The sequence below is a fragment of the Eretmochelys imbricata genome, chromosome 11 (assembly GCF_965152235.1).
Source record: "Eretmochelys imbricata isolate rEreImb1 chromosome 11, rEreImb1.hap1, whole genome shotgun sequence".
Classification (NCBI taxonomy): Eukaryota; Metazoa; Chordata; order Testudines; family Cheloniidae; genus Eretmochelys; species Eretmochelys imbricata.
In genome coordinates, this window is record NC_135582.1 from 52,987,056 (window position 1) to 53,005,639 (window position 18,584).

Below are 18,584 nucleotides of genomic sequence, written 5' to 3' on the forward strand. Positions count from 1 at the left end.
GTGGGACTTGCATCATCTTACACCAGAAATTACAGTAGAACCCCATTTATCCAATCCTCTATTATCCAGCTCTCCCTATTAAACAACCAAGGCACACAGGTCCAGAAGCAAGCAATCTCTCCTGCTGCCACTAGATGGCACTGCAGCCTTATACCTTCCCATTCTCTGGATTATCAGATCTGGCCCCCATCTCAATTAGATCAGATAAATGGGGTTCTGCTGTAACTTGTCCTTAGTTTCTCCTTCATGTGTCAATTTACAACATTTATCGGCACAAATACTTCCTAGAGGACTTCAACCTTAACACCAAGGCTCAATTCGGCCTCTGGAACATAAAAAGGCAAATTGTACTTCACGTACAGAAAGTTATACAAGAAAGGCAGACAATGTTTTCTTCAAACTTCCTCGAAAAGAATGAATACAATACAACATTATATAACTTTCAGGAGCACAGTGAAATATGCTTTTTGGTTCTCTTGTGGATAAAAAAATTACAATTTTAATAACAGTAAATTGACTGTGGGCCAAAATACTTTAAGCATGCCCATTTTCAAATATATTTGCTTATCAGGCTTTCCTTCGTGGTATGTTTCAAAACCCCTGGGGTCAGTTGAACTGCGATGTAGAGACTTACCAATTTTGTAGCTGGTCGAGGCAAGCATTGGGTGGACCACCAATACAAGCAATTTGTTGTCTATGCTTCCATTCAACAAGCTCTTCATTAATCAAAGCACTTTGTGTGTGCTCTGATATATTCAACAAGTTTATTATTTTGGTCACCACTTCCTAAAGAGAATATCAGATTCCTCTGTTTAATTATATTTTAAGTACATTTAATTATTTGCTTTATCAATTAATGCTGCATCTCACAAAACTTTGCAAGGAGCTCTGAATAATAGAAAATCTACTCTGCTAACATGAACTTGGAGAGCTGCTCTTTTTCCTCAACCAGCAGAGTATTTGCTACACAAAGAGAAGAGACAAAGACTGCTAACCCTGCTGACTTCTCCCAAGTGACTAACCTTAGATTCCCCAATTCTGCAATGACCTCTATGCAAGTGGACCCTGGTGCCCATACAGACTCATTGCAGAATTGGGGCTTACAGTATTACAAGACATGTATGACTATTTAAGAAGGGTTTAAACAAACAAAAAAAACAGCACTTTCTAGCATCACCAATGAGATATGACACATTTCCTTTCCCGTTATTGCACCAGCTTTAGCTGGTTAAATAAGTGTTCAAAATGAAAAGGCTGGTTTAGTAAGAAAAATCCTAAAATAGAAGCAGTACAATTGCTTTAAGAGGTTTGGACTCCCAATAACAATGCAAAGGGCACAAGAACATTTAAACTGGTGTTAACAATCAAGCTGCTTCTTTGTTTAAAACCATGGTTCTTTTATATCCTATGATAAGCCAAGCCAAAGAGAACAAAAGTGCATATTTTCAAACTAAAGTATTCTGGAGCATCACCTTTCGCTTAAGGTCAAGTGTTAGAAACATCTTCTGGAGGAGAAGCTGTTCTTTCTTATATTCATCCTGTGCCACTCCATTGGGTTCATTTTCTAGAAAATAAAATCAAACAATAGAATAAGAAATATTTTGTGTGGGGGAGGGTGGGGGAAATTGTTTCTACTTTCAGTTAGACATTAGGAAGTCTGCAAAAGCTGATGGCAGCAGAGTCCGTACAAAGTGCTGAGGAGCCAAGTGGCTGGAGAGAAAATCCTGGCATTGTCTCTTCCTGTTTGGCTCTTTCCTGTTGGTTGCTGAAAGATTTCAAGAAGGGGAAAACCACATCCTTTCTTCTGCTTGAAAATATCAATTTAATTTAAAAGCTCAGTAGTTCTCAATTACATTCACACCCAGGTTTCACGAGGGATTTAGACCAGGGCATCACCAAAATTACTCAACTGGCAGTGTCCAGATTATACTATGCTGTTTAATGCTTAGAAAGATGTTCAAAAACTCCCCAGTTCTCCTTTTGAACAAATAGTCCAGTTTTCAAAACATGCAAGATGACAAATCCTCATTAATGGCTAGTCACTTTCCAACTTTGGTTTTGAAAAATGAAGCCTTTGTAGAATGTTCCAAGAACAGAACCAACCAACTTTAATCACTCCGGTCCCAATTCTACTGAAGTTAGTGGCAAAACTCCTATTAACTTAAATGGTGCAGGATCAAGGCCTTTTGCGGAGGCAGAAGGGGAGAGAAGAGAGAGCTCCTCTAACTCAAGAACAGAAATTCATACTTTCTCCAAACTTTTAGACATTAGGGAGAAACTCCTTAGCAGAGACAAAGTAAGTCAAGTTTCAGCCCATAAAGAATTTTTATCTCAAAACTAGTAACTGACTGAAAACAAGGATCTATATAATTAATATGCAATCAATTTATATATATATTTTAGAGGTGTACAAGTGCATCTCTATTTAAAGTTATAAAATTTCATAATAAAATTACTTATGTATGCAACGAATACACAAGAGCAGGGAGAAGCCCAAGCTCCAGAGATAAGATCTAGGGCTGTACTGTCTCAAAATTCATGGGGTTTTGGAGTTGGGGTTTCTAGTAACGATGCAAAGGACAAAAGAACATTTAGATTGGTATTAAAAAGGCTTTCCAACTTTACATAACGGTGGGCATTGTGAGATGAAATATTTTAGGGATGAATTTTCATAGCATAAGTAGGCAGAACAAGTAAAATTAAACCCAACAATTGGCATATCTCTGAATTTGGCTGTCTCTAAATCCTGATTACTGGTACAATCTAATAAAAACAAATTTCTGTACTGTACTTGAGATTTCTAATGGATGAATCTCACCTCTGTTCTGTAAGGTTTTGCATTTAAAGTCATATTCATCTTGCACATCCTCTAGAGTCTTGATGTCTTGTTCTACTTCCTACAAAGCATCAACATCGTAAAACACAGTTAGTCAAATAGACTTGGTCATATGAGACTTTTACTGATTGGCAATCATGTGATACCAGCTACTTGAAGGCCATAAAAGACTAGGATTGGAAGAAACCTCAGGAGGTCATCTAGTTCATCCCCCTGCTCAAAGCAAAAAGAAGGTAGTAAGAAAAATCCCCAAACTAACCACTGCCTTCTCTGCCAACGGAAAGTTCACTTGTAATAAAATGGGGCTAAATTCTGACCTTGCATAGTCCCACACAACTTTAATGAGGTGAGGAGAATTTGTGCACGACATGAGGCAGAATTTGGCCAGTGAATGGCATTTAACGATGTTGGGACAAATCCTTCAGCCCTCACTCAGGAAAACTCTCATGAAAGTCAGAGTAAGCACTACAGGATTTGTCCTACAGAAGATTATCAATCAAGATGAAGTTATTTTTAAAAAAAATGGCAGGGCAAAGCCGTAGAAGCAGGTCTGACTTATACAAGCGGACGATCTGGCTTCTAATAATTTTTATGAATGAACTATATATAATTTCTCAAACTACCTCCTTTCTTCTACGGTGTTGCTTAAAATAGATAGATATCTGACAATCTAATCTCTATCTATCCGTCCATCCATCCCATTTTAAAACTTTCTCCTGCTGTGTTTAAAATTTGGGAAATCTGGTATAGCCAAGACTAAACTAAAAATCTGATTCCAGCCACAGAGTGACAGGCATTGTGGACATCCTGCATCTCAGTACCATTGAATAGTGATTAGGTAAAGATTTTAAAACATTTTACTGGTGGTAAAAAGCTGAAAAAAAAAAAAAAACCCCTACTGCTGAATTCATGATTTCCCTTTCACAACTTAGACACTGAAAATATTTTCCTGTTATTAGAAAAATAAATGTAGATCTCCAAGCAAAGCCTAGAGTCCCACTTTCACTTACCACAACGTTGTTCTTCACACTCCTGACTTTCATATCAAGCTCCTTCTGTTTGTCCAGCATTACAGTATTCTGTATGTTCCCTACCTGCATCTGCAGTAGAGAGAACAAAATCAAAGAAAAATATTGGGTTTTTTGGTTTTGATTAACACAAGCTACAGTGTATTTGGTGCCATAATGACGCCTCTAACAAAGCACACTTTGTTCTGATAGTTAATGAGCAATTGTTATATACATCATGGTCAAAGAATTAGGTTTAAATAACTGGAAATAGAGGAAGGCTATAATAAGGAAACGGACTGGGGTGTGTGTGAAAATATATAAACTTTGCCTTTTGGGTGACACGTACTTTATATCAGTGGTTCTCAAACTAGGAGCGCCACTTGTTCAGCAAAAGCCCCTGGCGGGCTGGGCCAGTTTGTTTACCTGCCGTGTCTGCGGGAAGCGGTGTGGGCCGAGAGATGTGCTGGCCGCCCTTCCCGCAGCCCCCATTGGCCTGGAGCGGCGAACCGCGGCCAATGGGAGCCGCAATCGGCCCAACCTGCAGACGCGGCAGGTAAACAAACCGGCCCAACCCGCCAGGGGCTTTCCCTGAACAAGCGGCTGCCCTAATTTGAGAACACTGCTGTAAGGGACTTTCCTGTGTGCTTGGAATGTTTACAGTTTGGCTTTATGACACAGAGCTCTTTGTGTGTTATCACAATGGCTTCCTTCACCTACTAACTTACAGTATACTGGAATGGGCCAATTTTGGACTGTAACACCAAAGTACTGATTCATCACAAATGAGTCATCTATTACTATCTAATACCTGAGGTGCTACATTTTGCAATATGAACTTTTGTCTGCACCAAATGTGTGAGTGTGGGTTTTTTACAATCTTTATTACCAAAAAATGTGACTGGTCCCGGGGGGGAATAAAAAAGGAAAAACAAGAAGATTTACTCTAACAGGTGAAGAAGGGAACACCCTGGGTCCTTTACATTTTTTACCTATTAATTTAGTGGGCAGAGAAGGGTTCCATGGAAAACACAAGATGGTAAAGAAATATTTAGAGAGCAAATGAAAAAATGAGAGACTGTTGCATCAAGATCACAGACAGAAGCTACAGAAAACTAGGAAGGATCAGGTGGTCACCACAGGGCAGGTAGAGGGGTACACTGCAGAAAGGAAGCCGGCTAGAATCCCACTGATGTTGGAAACGCTGGAAGGGCAAAGGCAAGTCTTACAGCTGAGTCATAAAAAAACCTAATAAGGTTGTTTAAATATTCTCCTTACTACAGCAATGGTAAAACTATATATTATTCTTACATTTAACTAATCAAAAGTAAATATGAGCAGGCTAGGCCACTTTGAGTCCATTATCAAAAGTAAAACACCACAATAAAATCCAGTTTAGAAAATCAAACTGGCTTCTTTTTGTAAGTATCATCTAGCTCTGGACTACAAAGGCAGCTGAGGCCTTGAATTCCCGCACAGGGAGAAAGTTAACTTCCTTTTTCTTTAAACTATGCCTAGACAAGCAAACAATTTAAAATAAACCACATCTTGTGCGGTGGATGTTTGTGATACACCCAATCAAGCTTCCTCTTTTAAAACAGGAGGTGATGGGCAAAAGGAGAAAGTACATATGGTTCTGCCTTCAATCTGTCACTCTGTTTGGGTGGCTGTAACTGCAGCAGCGAGAGAGAGAGAGAGAGAGGGAATTACCTGGTCTGACGACTGGGCACTACTCAATATTTTCCTTTCTTCCTTCAGACAGTTGAAGATTGTCATTGCCATTTGTATTGGGTCTTCTTGAAAATGATCCTGGTTGCACAGCATTAGAATAGTCCATTATTAGTACACACCAACCACTCCAGTTCTCATGTCTTTGATGAAACCGACAGGCAAAAAGCTTAGCAGGTGGTGGATATATGTGAGCCAAGATGTGGTGTGGAGATGCACTGCCTCAGTAGGAGCTATCAGGTCAGGCACAGTGTCCCCTAGAACTACAGGAAGCATGAATGCTGTGTCACCCTTTCGAAGAGTGCAGAATCCAATGCCCTCTTGTCTACCCCAAGGGCCACTCCCCACCCACTTTCAGGAAGTCTAGTACTGCTGTAGGTGCTGGTTTTGCAGGGTTCTTGCACCTACTGGGTCCTGCTCTGCTCAGGGGAAGGCTCCTTGCTCCATATGAACCCAGTTAGTGCTTGGCACAAATCTAACCCTATCATTTGAGATGTGTACAGAGTGCTTGTACGGGGCCAACTGCGAGACAGCAAGACAAAACAGGTAGCTGCACTATCCTAAGCTTGGCTGAACAGAAGAAAGACCGAGGAGGTCCAGCTATCGGTAGGACTCCCTACCCTCTTTGCATTAGGGAGCACTGTTCTGCAATAGCTGCAACCTTGTGGAATAATGTGTTTCGGGGGTGGGGAGGCAGCATTGTGCCCAGTGAATCCACTAACTAATAAAATCCACCAGGTCCACATTCTGCAGTGTCCTACAATATATTAATCCCCAAATGCTGTATTCCCTTTCCTCTTTAGTTCAGTATCATGTTTCTCTGCCCACAGTACGATATTGTCATTAGTATTGTGGATTTTACTCTTTATAACTTGCCACTGTCAACCAAATTACTGAAACTGTTACTGCCTCTACTGACTTTACTGGAGACTAACATGTTATCTAATCCTTGCCATAACATAAACCACTTTTGTTTCTTTGGTATAATCCTACAGAGCCTGGAGCTGCAGAACACATGCAGGGAACGCTTGATCTTTTCACTGAGATTCTTCACTAGAATCTGTTTCTTGGTACAGATTCTACAATGTTGTTTCACAGGCAAATTCTCTTGCTTCTGGATAGTTTTCAGACTATTTTGTTTTTAATAGGTATGAGAACTGTATTTTAAAATGTTTGCTGGAATCTAGTTTAAAAAGAATCTGGAAAACACCTATAAATCAACCTTCCCTATTTTCAAGTTGATTAATTTATTACTGAAATCAAGTCAATTTAAAAGAAATGGATGGGTGAAATTTCTTTTAACCAAAGTCCCTCTGCTAAGTTTTTTGTGGCTCCAAAACGTCTTTGAAAAATTTTTTCTTTCCCAGATTACAGCATAACACCCCCACACAAACTCCTGGGAAACTGAATAAATAGGAAAAAGTAAAGAACTTACAGAAAGGGCTACCAAATAAACATACTAAACAAACTGGAAAAAAATCATTTCTTTAAACTGTTATAGTACTCAGGAGTTACATGTACCATTCAGAAGTTTTAAGAAAAAACCTCAGAGGGGGTATAACCTTTAACTTGATTGTGTTTAAGTTAGAAGAATATTCTCTTGAATAAAATAAGACCCTAATAAAATGACAGTAGTATGCCTGTGTGAATCCAAACAAGTTACACACATACCTGAAGATTACGTTTGCTTTTCCTGATGTTGTGTTGCAACAAAAAGTTGTTTTCTATTAAAAACCGACTGAACTGATCGTCTAGCTGTGACAGGAGGTCATGGAACAGTACTGTAGCAAATGAAACGTTGTTGGCAGCATGCTCCCTAGAATATTTAAGGCATCTTTAATATTAAATGCAACCGTTAAACTGATATTTTAGAAAAATACGGTAAGTGAATGCATTTTTTTCAGATTCTGGTGTTAGTTTTTAAAAGCATTGAATAGGCATCTGTAGATTTCACTCAATTCCACTCTCTGTAACCATTTTATTCCTTCATTATCATCTCAAATGAATACTACTTTCTTTGCTTTTTTCTTAGGGTTACTCTTCAACCTTGTGTATTTGCACATGTATTTTTCCTTAATCTCCACTATACTGAGGAGCTGGAAGTGGGATGTAGTCATTTGCATGTTAATGAAGCTCTATAAAAAGATATTCTCTAGAGATTTTAACAATACTTCAGTTTGCTAGTGGAGATGAAGCTAAACACCTGGCTCATATATCCCTTTAATAATAATTGCCCATCTCTCTCTGGTGGACAAGCCAAACAGGGAAACTGCTGTGTACCCCTGAGCAGCCAACACCTGCACTATCCAAGAGGCCCAGACCAGATTGTTAAGTGCTGGAAGGAAGTCCATGGGAAACAGTGACTAGCAGCCACATAGGCAACTACTAAATGTCTGTCCCCACCGCCCAATGGTCACTCTCACAAAAATTTACTGAACAGTTTGCTGCCCTCGTATTTTACTGCCCTAAGTGGCTGCTTGCTCTCACTGTACAACAGAGGTGACCTTGTTCTTAAACGTGCATGCATGGTTATCCATGAGAGCCATCGGCACACAAGGCCAGAACCTGCCACCATATATTTCAAAGGCATCACCAGTCAACTAATTTAATGGCAAATTCCTATATACATTACAGCACGTTGCTCTCACCAGTCTTGATTTTCCAGCCATTGTGCCAGATACTGTCTGATTTCCATGGGAAAGCTGTCATCATATAGCTGGTGTACTTGCTCCAAGAATTTGGAATCAAGTTGCTGCAACTGATACCACTGAGTCATCCTGTGGAATCAAGATGAATAAAGTTTAATAAAATTACACAAATCTCTTTCATACCTACATCCCAGTACAAGGTATTTAAGAAGAAATGTTCAGCTCTACTATCTAAACATATTTTTTGATGGAAAATGTTTTTCTAACTAAACTAAATTTTGGGGGGAAATTCTGTTCACAGAAAATTTTCAGGTTTTTGTCCAAAAAAAAAAAAAAGACCCCAGGAAATGTTTGGTTCTCGGGTTTTCAGAAATTCCCAAAAATTTCAAGAAAATTTTGACAATTTTATTTGCATGGAAATAAACATCCTTTCCCAGCCAGCTCTGATTAAGGGTATGATGCAAAGAAGAATTGTAAAATTTACATCTTTATTTAATGGAGAGTCAACTTAAAAAAGAAATCACACTTCTCTTTGAAAACTCTTACCTATTTTTGTTATAATTAACGTTTAAGATTGCTATAACAGTGATCCCTGTCCAGTCTGTTAATTTTGTACATTTGACAGCACTTTGCATAGAGACAGTTTCAGTGTTTTCCCCAATGCAGTCCTAGACCTTGCAATGGGGCTCTGTGCAGGAGCAGCAGGCTGTCTGCATATTGTATATTGCAGGACTGAGGTCTCTCATTCAGTTCCCCTTCTGCGTGGATGAATTTTTAATCCATCAATAGGAGAATGAAGAACTTAAGAGACCTAAAAATGTGACTGCAAACCCATAAAAATGGTCAGGGAACTCAAGTGAAGGCATAGTACCTGAAACTACATTTAACTCAATACTGAAAACTGGATAGGATCTCTTTAAATGGAAAAATATAAAGAAACTCTACCTGCTTCCTCCCCCGCCCCACATCATGACTACTCAGGCTTTGTCTTCACTGCAGTTAATCTGAGTTACCTAGATTGGAGCTAACTCCTCAGTTAGCCTACCTTGAGTGAGCGTGGCCACAGTACGAAATAACACTTGAGCCACAGAGCAATTGCATTACTATGCAGAGTGACTGGGTTAGCAGTAGAGCTGGTCAAGAATTTGATAACTTTTATGTCAGAAAATGCCGACTGATCGTAGCCAAACGCTTTGCACAAAAGTGTCGGTAAGAGACAGACCTACCCCAGAAAAGCCAGTAGCCCAGTGGTTAGGGCTTCAAGTCCTTGCTTTGCCTGATCTGGAGCAAGGACTGGACGCTAGGTCTCGCATGTCCCAGAAAAGTGACCTAACTAGCAGGTCATAGAGCCAGTCTTTTTCTCTGACCCAATGAACATTTAACTCATTTATACAAAGGGGAACAGCTCCAACAGGACACCAATAGAGAGAGAGAGAGACACACTAACTCTATAGCCTAGTGTAGGGCACTCACCTGGAATGTGATGGACCCTAAGCATCAGGCTGTTGGCTGTTCTGAAGTGGGTCAGTATCCCCCTCTCTGGTGGGTCTCTCCCATTGGTTTTTCATGGAAAATTTTCAAAAGGTCTCAGTTTCATCCCGATGCAGAAAAGGATTTTTTTATTTCAAATGTTTGTGGAATAAGACCGCTGCCCTCCCAGCTCTAATTAGTAGCAGAGAGGGTTGTGTTAGTAGCCCTGATGAGTTGTGCTAACTTGAACAGTAGCCTACTGGTTAAAAGGTTTCATGTGTAGAAGGGACTAGAGTTAGGGCAATACTTGAGTTATAACTCGAGTTATCTTTGCAGCGAAGACAAGCCCTAACAATAGAGAAGCAAAAAGTGAAGACCTGTATAGTTGGGGGGAGGCACCAAAGGGAGATTATACTAGAGTGTATAAAATTAGTGGTTGGCTTGTTCAGATGTTGGATAGCATTTTCAAAGTCCATTTTCAGAATTATTTAAGTCAGAGGGGTCTTGGTAGATAATCAGCTGAACATGAGCTTGCAGGGCAATCCAATGGCTAAGGCAGCAAATGTGATATTGTGGCCCAGTTTTAAGAAGGGGCATCTTGAGAAGCAGTAGGGAACTGGTCTCGCCTCTGTCTAGGAAATTAGTGAGACTATTGGAGTACTGCGTCCAATTCTCATGTCCAGAATTTAAAAAAAGTTGACACATTGGAAAAGGTTCAGAAAAGTCGTAAGAATGATCTGAGGTCCGAAAAGCCTGCCTCCGTGACAGCCTAAGGAAGCTCAATCTGTTTATCTTATTGAAGATCACCTCTATAAGTACCTACTCAGGGAAAAGATTTCTCATATTAGAAAGCTCTTTAATTTAGCAGACAAAAAGCATAACCAGGTCTGTAAACTGAAGAGAGACTAATTCAGGCTTGAAATATGGTGAAAATTTTCAACAGTGAGAGTTGTTAATCACTGGAAGAAGTTACCTACAGATGTAGTGGATTCTCCATAACTGAGTCTTTTAAAAAGATGCTCTAGCTCAGTGATACTCATGACTTCAGTGGTTCAGGAGCCAAATTAGCAATCAACATTGCCCAAAAGAGCCACAGTAGGGCGAATTCATTGTTTCATTTACTATATATTCATATTTAAACAGTATGATGGGAAATATATAATAAAATAACTGGTCATTTTGCTGTGAGAGTAACTTATCAACTACAACTGGTTAATACAGTATTTCCCAAAGTGTGGTACACGTACCCCTGGCGGTGAAAGGATTTCAAGGGGTACGCGGCAGAATTTTTTATTTTACTTTATCGTTTTTTTAGCAGCAGAAAACAATTCACTAAAATTTAATATATAAGAATGGTGTACACTTGTACAGTAGAAATCCAGGTTTACATTGTAACTAATATGATAATGTGTTCAGTAACATCTAATAGCACAGCAGAGCCGACACAAACCACGCGTGCGTGTTACCGTGGCTTGGGCAATACATGTGCCTTTGTGGCATGCGCAGAAGTCAGACTGACAGATAAAAGATAGAACTGAATAACTACTCGTAGTAATCTAAAGATCGTAGTAAGTACATACTTGGCATGTATTAATATACAAAATTTCTCTTTGTTTTTGTTAAACCCATTTACAATGGATCACTGGCTAAAAACAGGAAGTTTGAAATGTACAAAAGAAAATTGTGAAGGAAATACGAATGCTAGTGATGATTATGCCAAAAAATGCAGTGATATGGCTACATCAGACAATTGTGACAACAAAATTAGTGAACCGTGTGAACCATCTGTAAGTTTATTGAACGTATCAGCTGCAAAGAAAACGAAAAAAGATCGCAAATATGTTGAATATCTTAAACTGGGATTTTTGCGGACTGGCGACGAGGTGGACCCTGTTCCACTATGTGTGATTTGTTATGAGACTCTCACAAATGAAAGTATGAAACCATCCAACCTAAAATGCCATTTCAATAACTATGAAAGAATAGGGAAAACCTGTAGAATTCTGTGAAAATAGGCGCAAAGATCTCCAAAAGTCCCAGAAAACAATTCGTAATGTGACGGGAGGTGAAAATATGAAAGCTTTGGAAGCTTCATATAGTGTAGCATACCTACTTGCAAAGTCTGGAGCTGCTGAAGTGATTGGCGAGACATTAGTAAAACCTGCAGCCAAAGTATTGGTACAAGTGATGATTGGAGACAAGGCTAGCAAAGCTATAGATTGTGTCCCCCTCTCAAACAACACTGTTCATCACAGAATCACAGATATGGCCGAAAACTGAAAGCAGCAATTATTATCAAGAGTACAAAAGAGTTGCTACTATGCACTGCAAGCAGATGAATCCACTGATATTGTGAACTTAGCTAATCTTTTGTTGTTTGTCAGATACGACCTGAATAATGAAGTCCACGATGATATTTTGTTCTGCCAACCTATGCCAACACATACAACTGGAGAAGCTATTTTTAAAAGTTATTGATGACTTCATCAAAAACAAAGACTTGGATTGGAGTCATTGTGTTGGAATAAGCACGGATGGTGCCAGAGCCATGATTGGTTCGAAGAAAGGAGCTGTTGCACATATTCAAGCTGTTGCACCAGAAGCAAAATTGACTCGTTGCATTCCCAGAACACACAGGCAGATCTAAAGCAAGTACTGGATGAAGCTGTGAAAATAATCAATTTTGAGAAAGGCCGCCCTCTGAACGCCCGGCTGTTATCTCAGCTTTGTGATGAGATGGGCAGTGATTACACACAACTCCTATTTCACACTGAAGTGCGTTGGCTTTCACGTGGAAAAGTTCTGAATCACCTGTTTGAGCTGCGAGAACTGCAAGTTTTTTTTAGATGAAACCTTTAACCTGCAAGACGATATACACAACTGGAAACAGCTATGCAAACTAGCATATATTGCAGATATCTTTGCTCATTTAAACAATCTCAATCTATCCTTGCAAGGGAAACTCATATCCATATTCCATGTACAAGACAAAGTGAGTGCCATGGTCGCAGAACTGAAAGTGTGGCATAAACATCTTAGTCATCGTGAACTGGATTCCTTTCCATCTCTTCATGGTTTAGTAGTAAACTCTACTAACGAACTTGATAGTGATGTGTTGCAAACCACGAAGCAGCATTTGGAAAGCTTACAGAAAGATCTGCGTAAGTATTTCCCTGAACTGGATGGCACCTTTGAATGGATAAGGAACCCTTTGAACATTCATGATAAAACTTTGCCAAATAACCTCTCTGCTTCAGAAGAACAGCTCTTGTAGCTGGCTTCAGATAGCTTCCTGAAAAGAAAATTTGAGCAAAATACACTGACATCATTTTGATTGGGGGTTAGCTCTGAATATCCAGCTCTATCGGACAAAGCTGTCAAGTATCTTCCGCCTTTTCCCACCTTGTATTTGTGCGAGATCGGATTCTCTGCGCTAGCTGACATCAAAACAAAAAAATGAAATCGTCTTATTGACGTGGAGCCCCATCTTCATCTTAAGTTCACAAACATAGTGTCTGGTCAAAAGCAGTTCCATCCCTCGCACTGAATAGTTTGGTTTGTACTGAAAATTTTTCAATACTGAAATCGTAAGTATTAAAACTAGTGCTTTCTTCAGTAACCTAACCAAACCAGCATATTTTAATTTCAGAATTATACAAATTCACCATATATATAATATGCTGTTCTGCCAGACTGTTGATTCACTTTTATTATTTTAATTATTTTTAGTACTATTTCTATATGTAACTATTATTTCTATTAAAATTTGTTTCAACTGTATGTAATATAATTTTGTATTTATTTCTAATAAACATTTAATCCAGAATGAAACTAATTAGGAGTGTGTTATGTGGCTATCATCCCATCCCACCCCCCACCCCCACCCCGAATTATCTTCACCAGAGAAGGGCTATGCTGCTAAGACAAATGTCTCAAAAGGGGTATGCAACTACTGTGAGTTTGGGAAACACTGGGTTAACAGAATCCTAGAACTAGAAGGAATCTTAAGAGATCTTCTAGTCCAGGCCCCTGCACTCAAGGCAGGACTACTATCTCTGACAGGATTGGGCATGGTGGTGTGTGCCTGCCTAGCTACTTGGGAGGCTGAGGTTGGCGGATTGCTCAGGGATTCTGGGCTGGTGCGCTATGCCAATCGGGTGACTGGTGCCACTGACAGCCTGGCCAGCGGGCGGCTGAAGGACTGACTAGTGATCGGCACTCTCTCTGTGAGGGCTGATGGACTGATCAATCACGGTGATCTCTGACAGGTGTTTGTCTAACCTATGTTTAATAACATAGTAAAAGCATCCTGATTGGCTAATAATTAAATCAGTGTTTTAATATCCTGTGCTGCGAAGAGCCACAGGATACACATTAAAGAGCCACTTGTGCTCATGAGCCTCAGTCAACTGCTCTAGTTCAGCCAGAAATTATGGGGTCATTGCAAGAATCGCTTAGCAAAACTCTATGGCCTATGTTACCCAGGTCAACGATCATAATGGTCCCTTCTGACTTAGATTTTAAAGTCACTTAGGCTCCTAAGTCCCTCTGAAAGTTATTTCTCTAATTGTGCATGTTCTCTCTGAAAAGGTATGCAAGTACCAAGATCTTTACATTTCATTTTTCATAATACTATGTTCTTAATCCAATGTTCCTTCATTATGCCCTCCTAAAATCTTGGGACCAAGTTGTACCCCTCTGTGTGCATTTATTTAGTAAAGGGATATGGTACTAAAAAAACCTCGGATCTCGGAGGAAGCAGGTGATGTAGGTTCCCAACCCTACATATCTGGAAAATCTGAAGAGATGGGAAGGTCCAGTTCTGTAAAGGAGTGGCTTTTTTGTGTTTTGTTGTGGCACTGCCCCAAGGCAGCATAGTTCCTGAAGGACGCTGCCATTTACAAGTCACCTTACATGTCTGAAATCTCCCTACCTGTTCTTAAACTCTTTAGCCAAGACATCTGCACCCACTGTAGGGGAGAATACCATAGAGGTAAGCTCTTCTGTGGCTCTTGCTTTCACTACCTTGCCGGGCAAAGGAAGAGGATTAGCATGTACTAGGGCCAGGGTTTTTCCACTGACTCAAGGAGAGGTTTGGGGTCATAGGAAGGATCACTGAATCTGTGACACTGAATCCAGTCACTGGAATACTTTGTGACGCTGATGCAGGGGGGCTGTGGTCAGTATAATAGGATAGGATCAGTGATGAGCTGAAGAAGCGGTTCCTTCAGTCGCTCTGGGTCTTCGGCGGCACTTCGGTGACACATCCTTCAGTCGCTCCGGGTCTTTGGCAGCACTGAAGGACCTGCCGCCGAAGTGCCGCCAAAGGCCCGGAGCGTGTGAAAGACCTGCCGCCGAAGTGCCGCTGAAGGCCCAGAGTGCTGCTGGGTGAGTAAAAATTCTCAGGGGAGCTTCCCCAGCCGAGAGCTCAGGCGGGACGGAAAGGACGGTCCCGCGGGCCACAGTTTGCCCACCCCTTTAACATCCGGTTCTAAACCGGCTTCAAAATTTAACAACGGGTTCACGCTAACCGACTCCAGCTCACCACTGGATAGGATCAAGTAGCAGTCATTGTGACTTGGTCAGAGCCTGCCCACCGGGTAGGGTGCATGTAGGGAATGAATTTTATTCCCAGCATGAAGTTCCACTTCTCAGGGTTTGTGCAAAGGATGGGCTTAACCTCACTTCATTCCTTTCTTTTTAAATAAGTTAATTCAGGCTTCCTGAAGGATGCATACTGGCAATTTTTCACTTTATTAAAAGAGAGAGAGAGAGAAGTTAATCTTAAACCTTTCATTTTGATTGATTCATTTTAAGAGTTAAAACAATCCCACAACCCAAAATCAATTGAGTTGCAAAGTCTATAACCCCTGAAATTTACTTACATTTCCACAACTCAACACTCCTGCTTGTCTACTCCCCCGCTAACTATAGCTGAGACTATATACAAGACCCCAGGTGGCTGTCAATGTCGCATACAGTCACTTCTGTGCCTTTTCTCTTCCCTCAGTCATGCCAAGTTCAACCCACCCAGAGCTCAGATCTGCATTTCTAAAGTCATTCTTACATAATTTCAAACCCTAGTGAAAAGGGTCAAAGACTTTTATTTTTTTAAACAAAACATAATTTGAATAATAAGCCCTGATCTCTAAGGAGCAATTAGTACCCAGCATCAAACTTACTCTTCCTCTTTTTTACATGAAAAACAACATAAACTCCTGGTAGCTTTACTGTTCTGGACCACTTCGTGAGTGAGTTTTGTTATTTGCCCCGTAAACTGACAGATACTTTCGCTGATTTTTGTACAGAAATTTCTGTACAACTGATTGGGGGGAGCCATAGCTCAGTGGTTTGAGCATTGGCCTGCTAAACCCAGGGTTGTGAGCTCAATCCTTGAGGGGGCCATTTAGGGATGGGGCAAAAATTGGGGGGGATTGGTCCTACTTTGAGCAGGGGGTTGGACTAGATGACCTCCTGAGGTCCTTTCCAACCCTGATATTCTATGATACTGAAAAATAAGAACGTCTATGATTCCAGGCATATGTTTGTTTTGCTGTTTAACTTAAGTCCCTGTGTGTTCAGAGCTACGTTGTAGATAAAACTTTCAAAAAAGTCTGAAGCCGGTTCACTTAAAAAAGGGGAATTTAAAGTAATTTCAAGTCACTGCAACTGCCCCTTTTTCCTTCTGGTTCGACAATCACATTTTCCTTTTTTGTTACAAACATCTGTCTGTTGCCTAATGCAGTACAGAACGCACCGCCAGAGAACAACTCATTATATGTGTTGTCAAATGCCAATGTAAACAACAAGCTTCCCCCCCCACCCCCAATCTTTCTCCGTTATAACAGGTGAACAAAATTTCAAGCTGAAGTGTGATCTTCACCGTGGTAGTGCCCCCCCTTTAACCTGCAAACTGGCTAGATTGTCGGGCTCAACGGGTAGTGATCAATGGCTCCATGTCTAGTTGGCAGCCGGTGTCACGTGGAGTGCCCCAGGGGTCGGTCCTGGGGCCGGTTTTGTTCAATATCTTCATAAATGATCTGGAGGATGGTGTGGATTGCACTCTCAGCAAATTTGCGGACGATACTAAACTGGGAGGAGTGGTAGATACGCTGGAGGGGAGGGATAGGATACAGAAGGACCTAGACAAATTGGAGGATTGGGCCAAAAGAAATCTGATGAGGTTCAATAAGGATAAGTGCAGGGTCCTGCACTTAGGACGGAAGAATCCCATGCACCGCTACAGACTAGGGATCGAATGGCTAGGCAGCAGTTCTGCGGAAAAGGACCTAGGGGTGACAGTGGACGAGAAGCTGGATATGAGTCAGCAGTGTGCCCTTGTTGCCAAGAAGGCCAATGGCATTTTGGGATGTATAAGTAGGGGCATAGCGAGCAGATCGAGGGACGTGATCGTCCCCCTCTATTCGACATTGGTGAGGCCTCATCTGGAGTACTGTGTCCAGTTTTGGGCCCCACACTACAAGAAGGATGTGGATAAATTGGAGAGAGTCCAGCGAAGGGCAACAAAAATGATTAGGGGTCTAGAACACATGACTTATGAGGAGAGGCTGAGGGAGCTGGGATTGTTTAGCTTGCAGAAGAGAAGAATGAGGGGGGATTTGATAGCTGCTTTCAACTACCTGAAAGGGGGTTCCAAAGAGGATGGCTCTAGACTGTTCTCAATGGTAGCAGATGACAGAACGAGGAGTAATGGTCTCAAGTTGCACTGGGGGAGGTTTAGATTGGATATTAGGAAAAACTTTTTCACTAAGAGGGTGGTGAAACACTGGAATGCGTTGCCTAGGGAGGTGGTGGAATCTCCTTCCTTGGAAGTTTTTAAGGTCAGGCTTGACAAAGCCCTGGCTGGGATGATTTAACCGGGAATTGGTCCTGCTTCGAGCAGGGGGTTGGACTAGATGACCTTCAGGGGTCCCTTCCAACCCTGATATTCTATGATTCTATGAGTTTCAGGGGGGTCGAGCAAGGCCTGTATTCAATCCGACTTTGCACGCTGCTGCTCTCCCGCCCGCTGGGACTCGTGTTGCTGCTCCAGGAACGGAGTGTCCCCCCGCGTACCGCTGACTCTGATGGCGGGGAGCAGCGTTACCCCCTTGCCGGCCCTGGGGCACCCATCGCTGAAGGGACTGGGCTGAGGAAGGAACCTTGTGCCAAACCCGGGGAACAGAGGGCAGGTCCCGCGAGGCTCGCTGCAGCCCCGGGAGCGCCCATCCCTCCTTTGCTCCCCGGGGCTTGTCTCGGGCCACTTCAGTCCCGGGGCCGCCCCGGGCCCCGGCAGGGCTGAGCTCAGCGCCGGGCGGAAGCCGCCGCGGGCTCCAAGGGCCCCAGCAGCAGGGCGGGCAAACAGCCCCTGGGCGCCTCCGTGCCCGGCAGCCGGCGCGGACCCCAGCTCGGCGTGCGGGGCCGGGCAGGCGGGCATCGCGCGCACTCCGCCCCGGGGCTGGCGGCGGCCGGGTCCGCGGGGACACTCACCCGGCTCCCGAGAGGAGGGCTCCGGACCCCGCTGTCACCGCTCCGCTGCTGCGCCGGCAAAACGAAACCGAGCCGAGAAACAGCAACAAAGCGCGAGCCACGCGGCCAGCGCCCGGCCCAAGCCCGAGCCCAGCCAATCCGCTGGCTCCGGCAGTTCCCGAAAGCGTCCTCCCCCCCCGCTTCACCGCGCTCCTCCACAGCCCCCCTCCCCCCGTAGAGCCCCTGCACCCTCCCCGCCGCTCCACGGGGCTAACCCCCCCCCGCAGAGCCCCTGCACCCTCCCCCCCCGCTCCACGGGGCTAACCCCCACCCCGCAGAGCCCCTGCACCCTCCCCCCCCCGCTCCACGGGGCTAACCCCCCCCCCGTAGAGCCCTGCACCCTCCCCCCCCGCTCCACGGGGCTAA

The 18,584-nt window shown here is 42.6% G+C and overlaps 1 protein-coding gene across 5 annotated transcripts in view; it reads right to left on the reverse strand.

Annotated features, from left to right (window-relative positions):
- The window catches only part of STAT1 (signal transducer and activator of transcription 1), a 41,138-nt gene extending 22,850 nt beyond the window's left edge, over positions 1-18,288 (reverse strand). For 2 of the 5 annotated variants that reach the window (XM_077830482.1, XM_077830478.1), the window contains exons 1-8: positions 18,180-18,288; positions 8,220-8,348; positions 7,243-7,387; positions 5,554-5,652; positions 3,847-3,936; positions 2,819-2,897; positions 1,473-1,564; positions 635-786 (exon numbers count right to left, since the gene is read on the reverse strand). In XM_077830482.1, coding sequence (XP_077686608.1) covers positions 635-786; positions 1,473-1,564; positions 2,819-2,897; positions 3,847-3,936; positions 5,554-5,652; positions 7,243-7,387; positions 8,220-8,347 — 785 coding nt within the window. In that variant the 5' untranslated portion in view covers position 8,348; positions 18,180-18,288. Of the gene's footprint in view, positions 1-634; positions 787-1,472; positions 1,565-2,818; positions 2,898-3,846; positions 3,937-5,553; positions 5,653-7,242; positions 7,388-8,219; positions 8,349-9,692; positions 10,794-11,802; positions 12,130-18,179 lie in introns of those variants that run through there. The other 3 variants (XM_077830480.1, XM_077830481.1, XM_077830479.1) reach the window with 3 other exon arrangements.
- Positions 18,289-18,584: the final 296 nt, after the last annotated feature.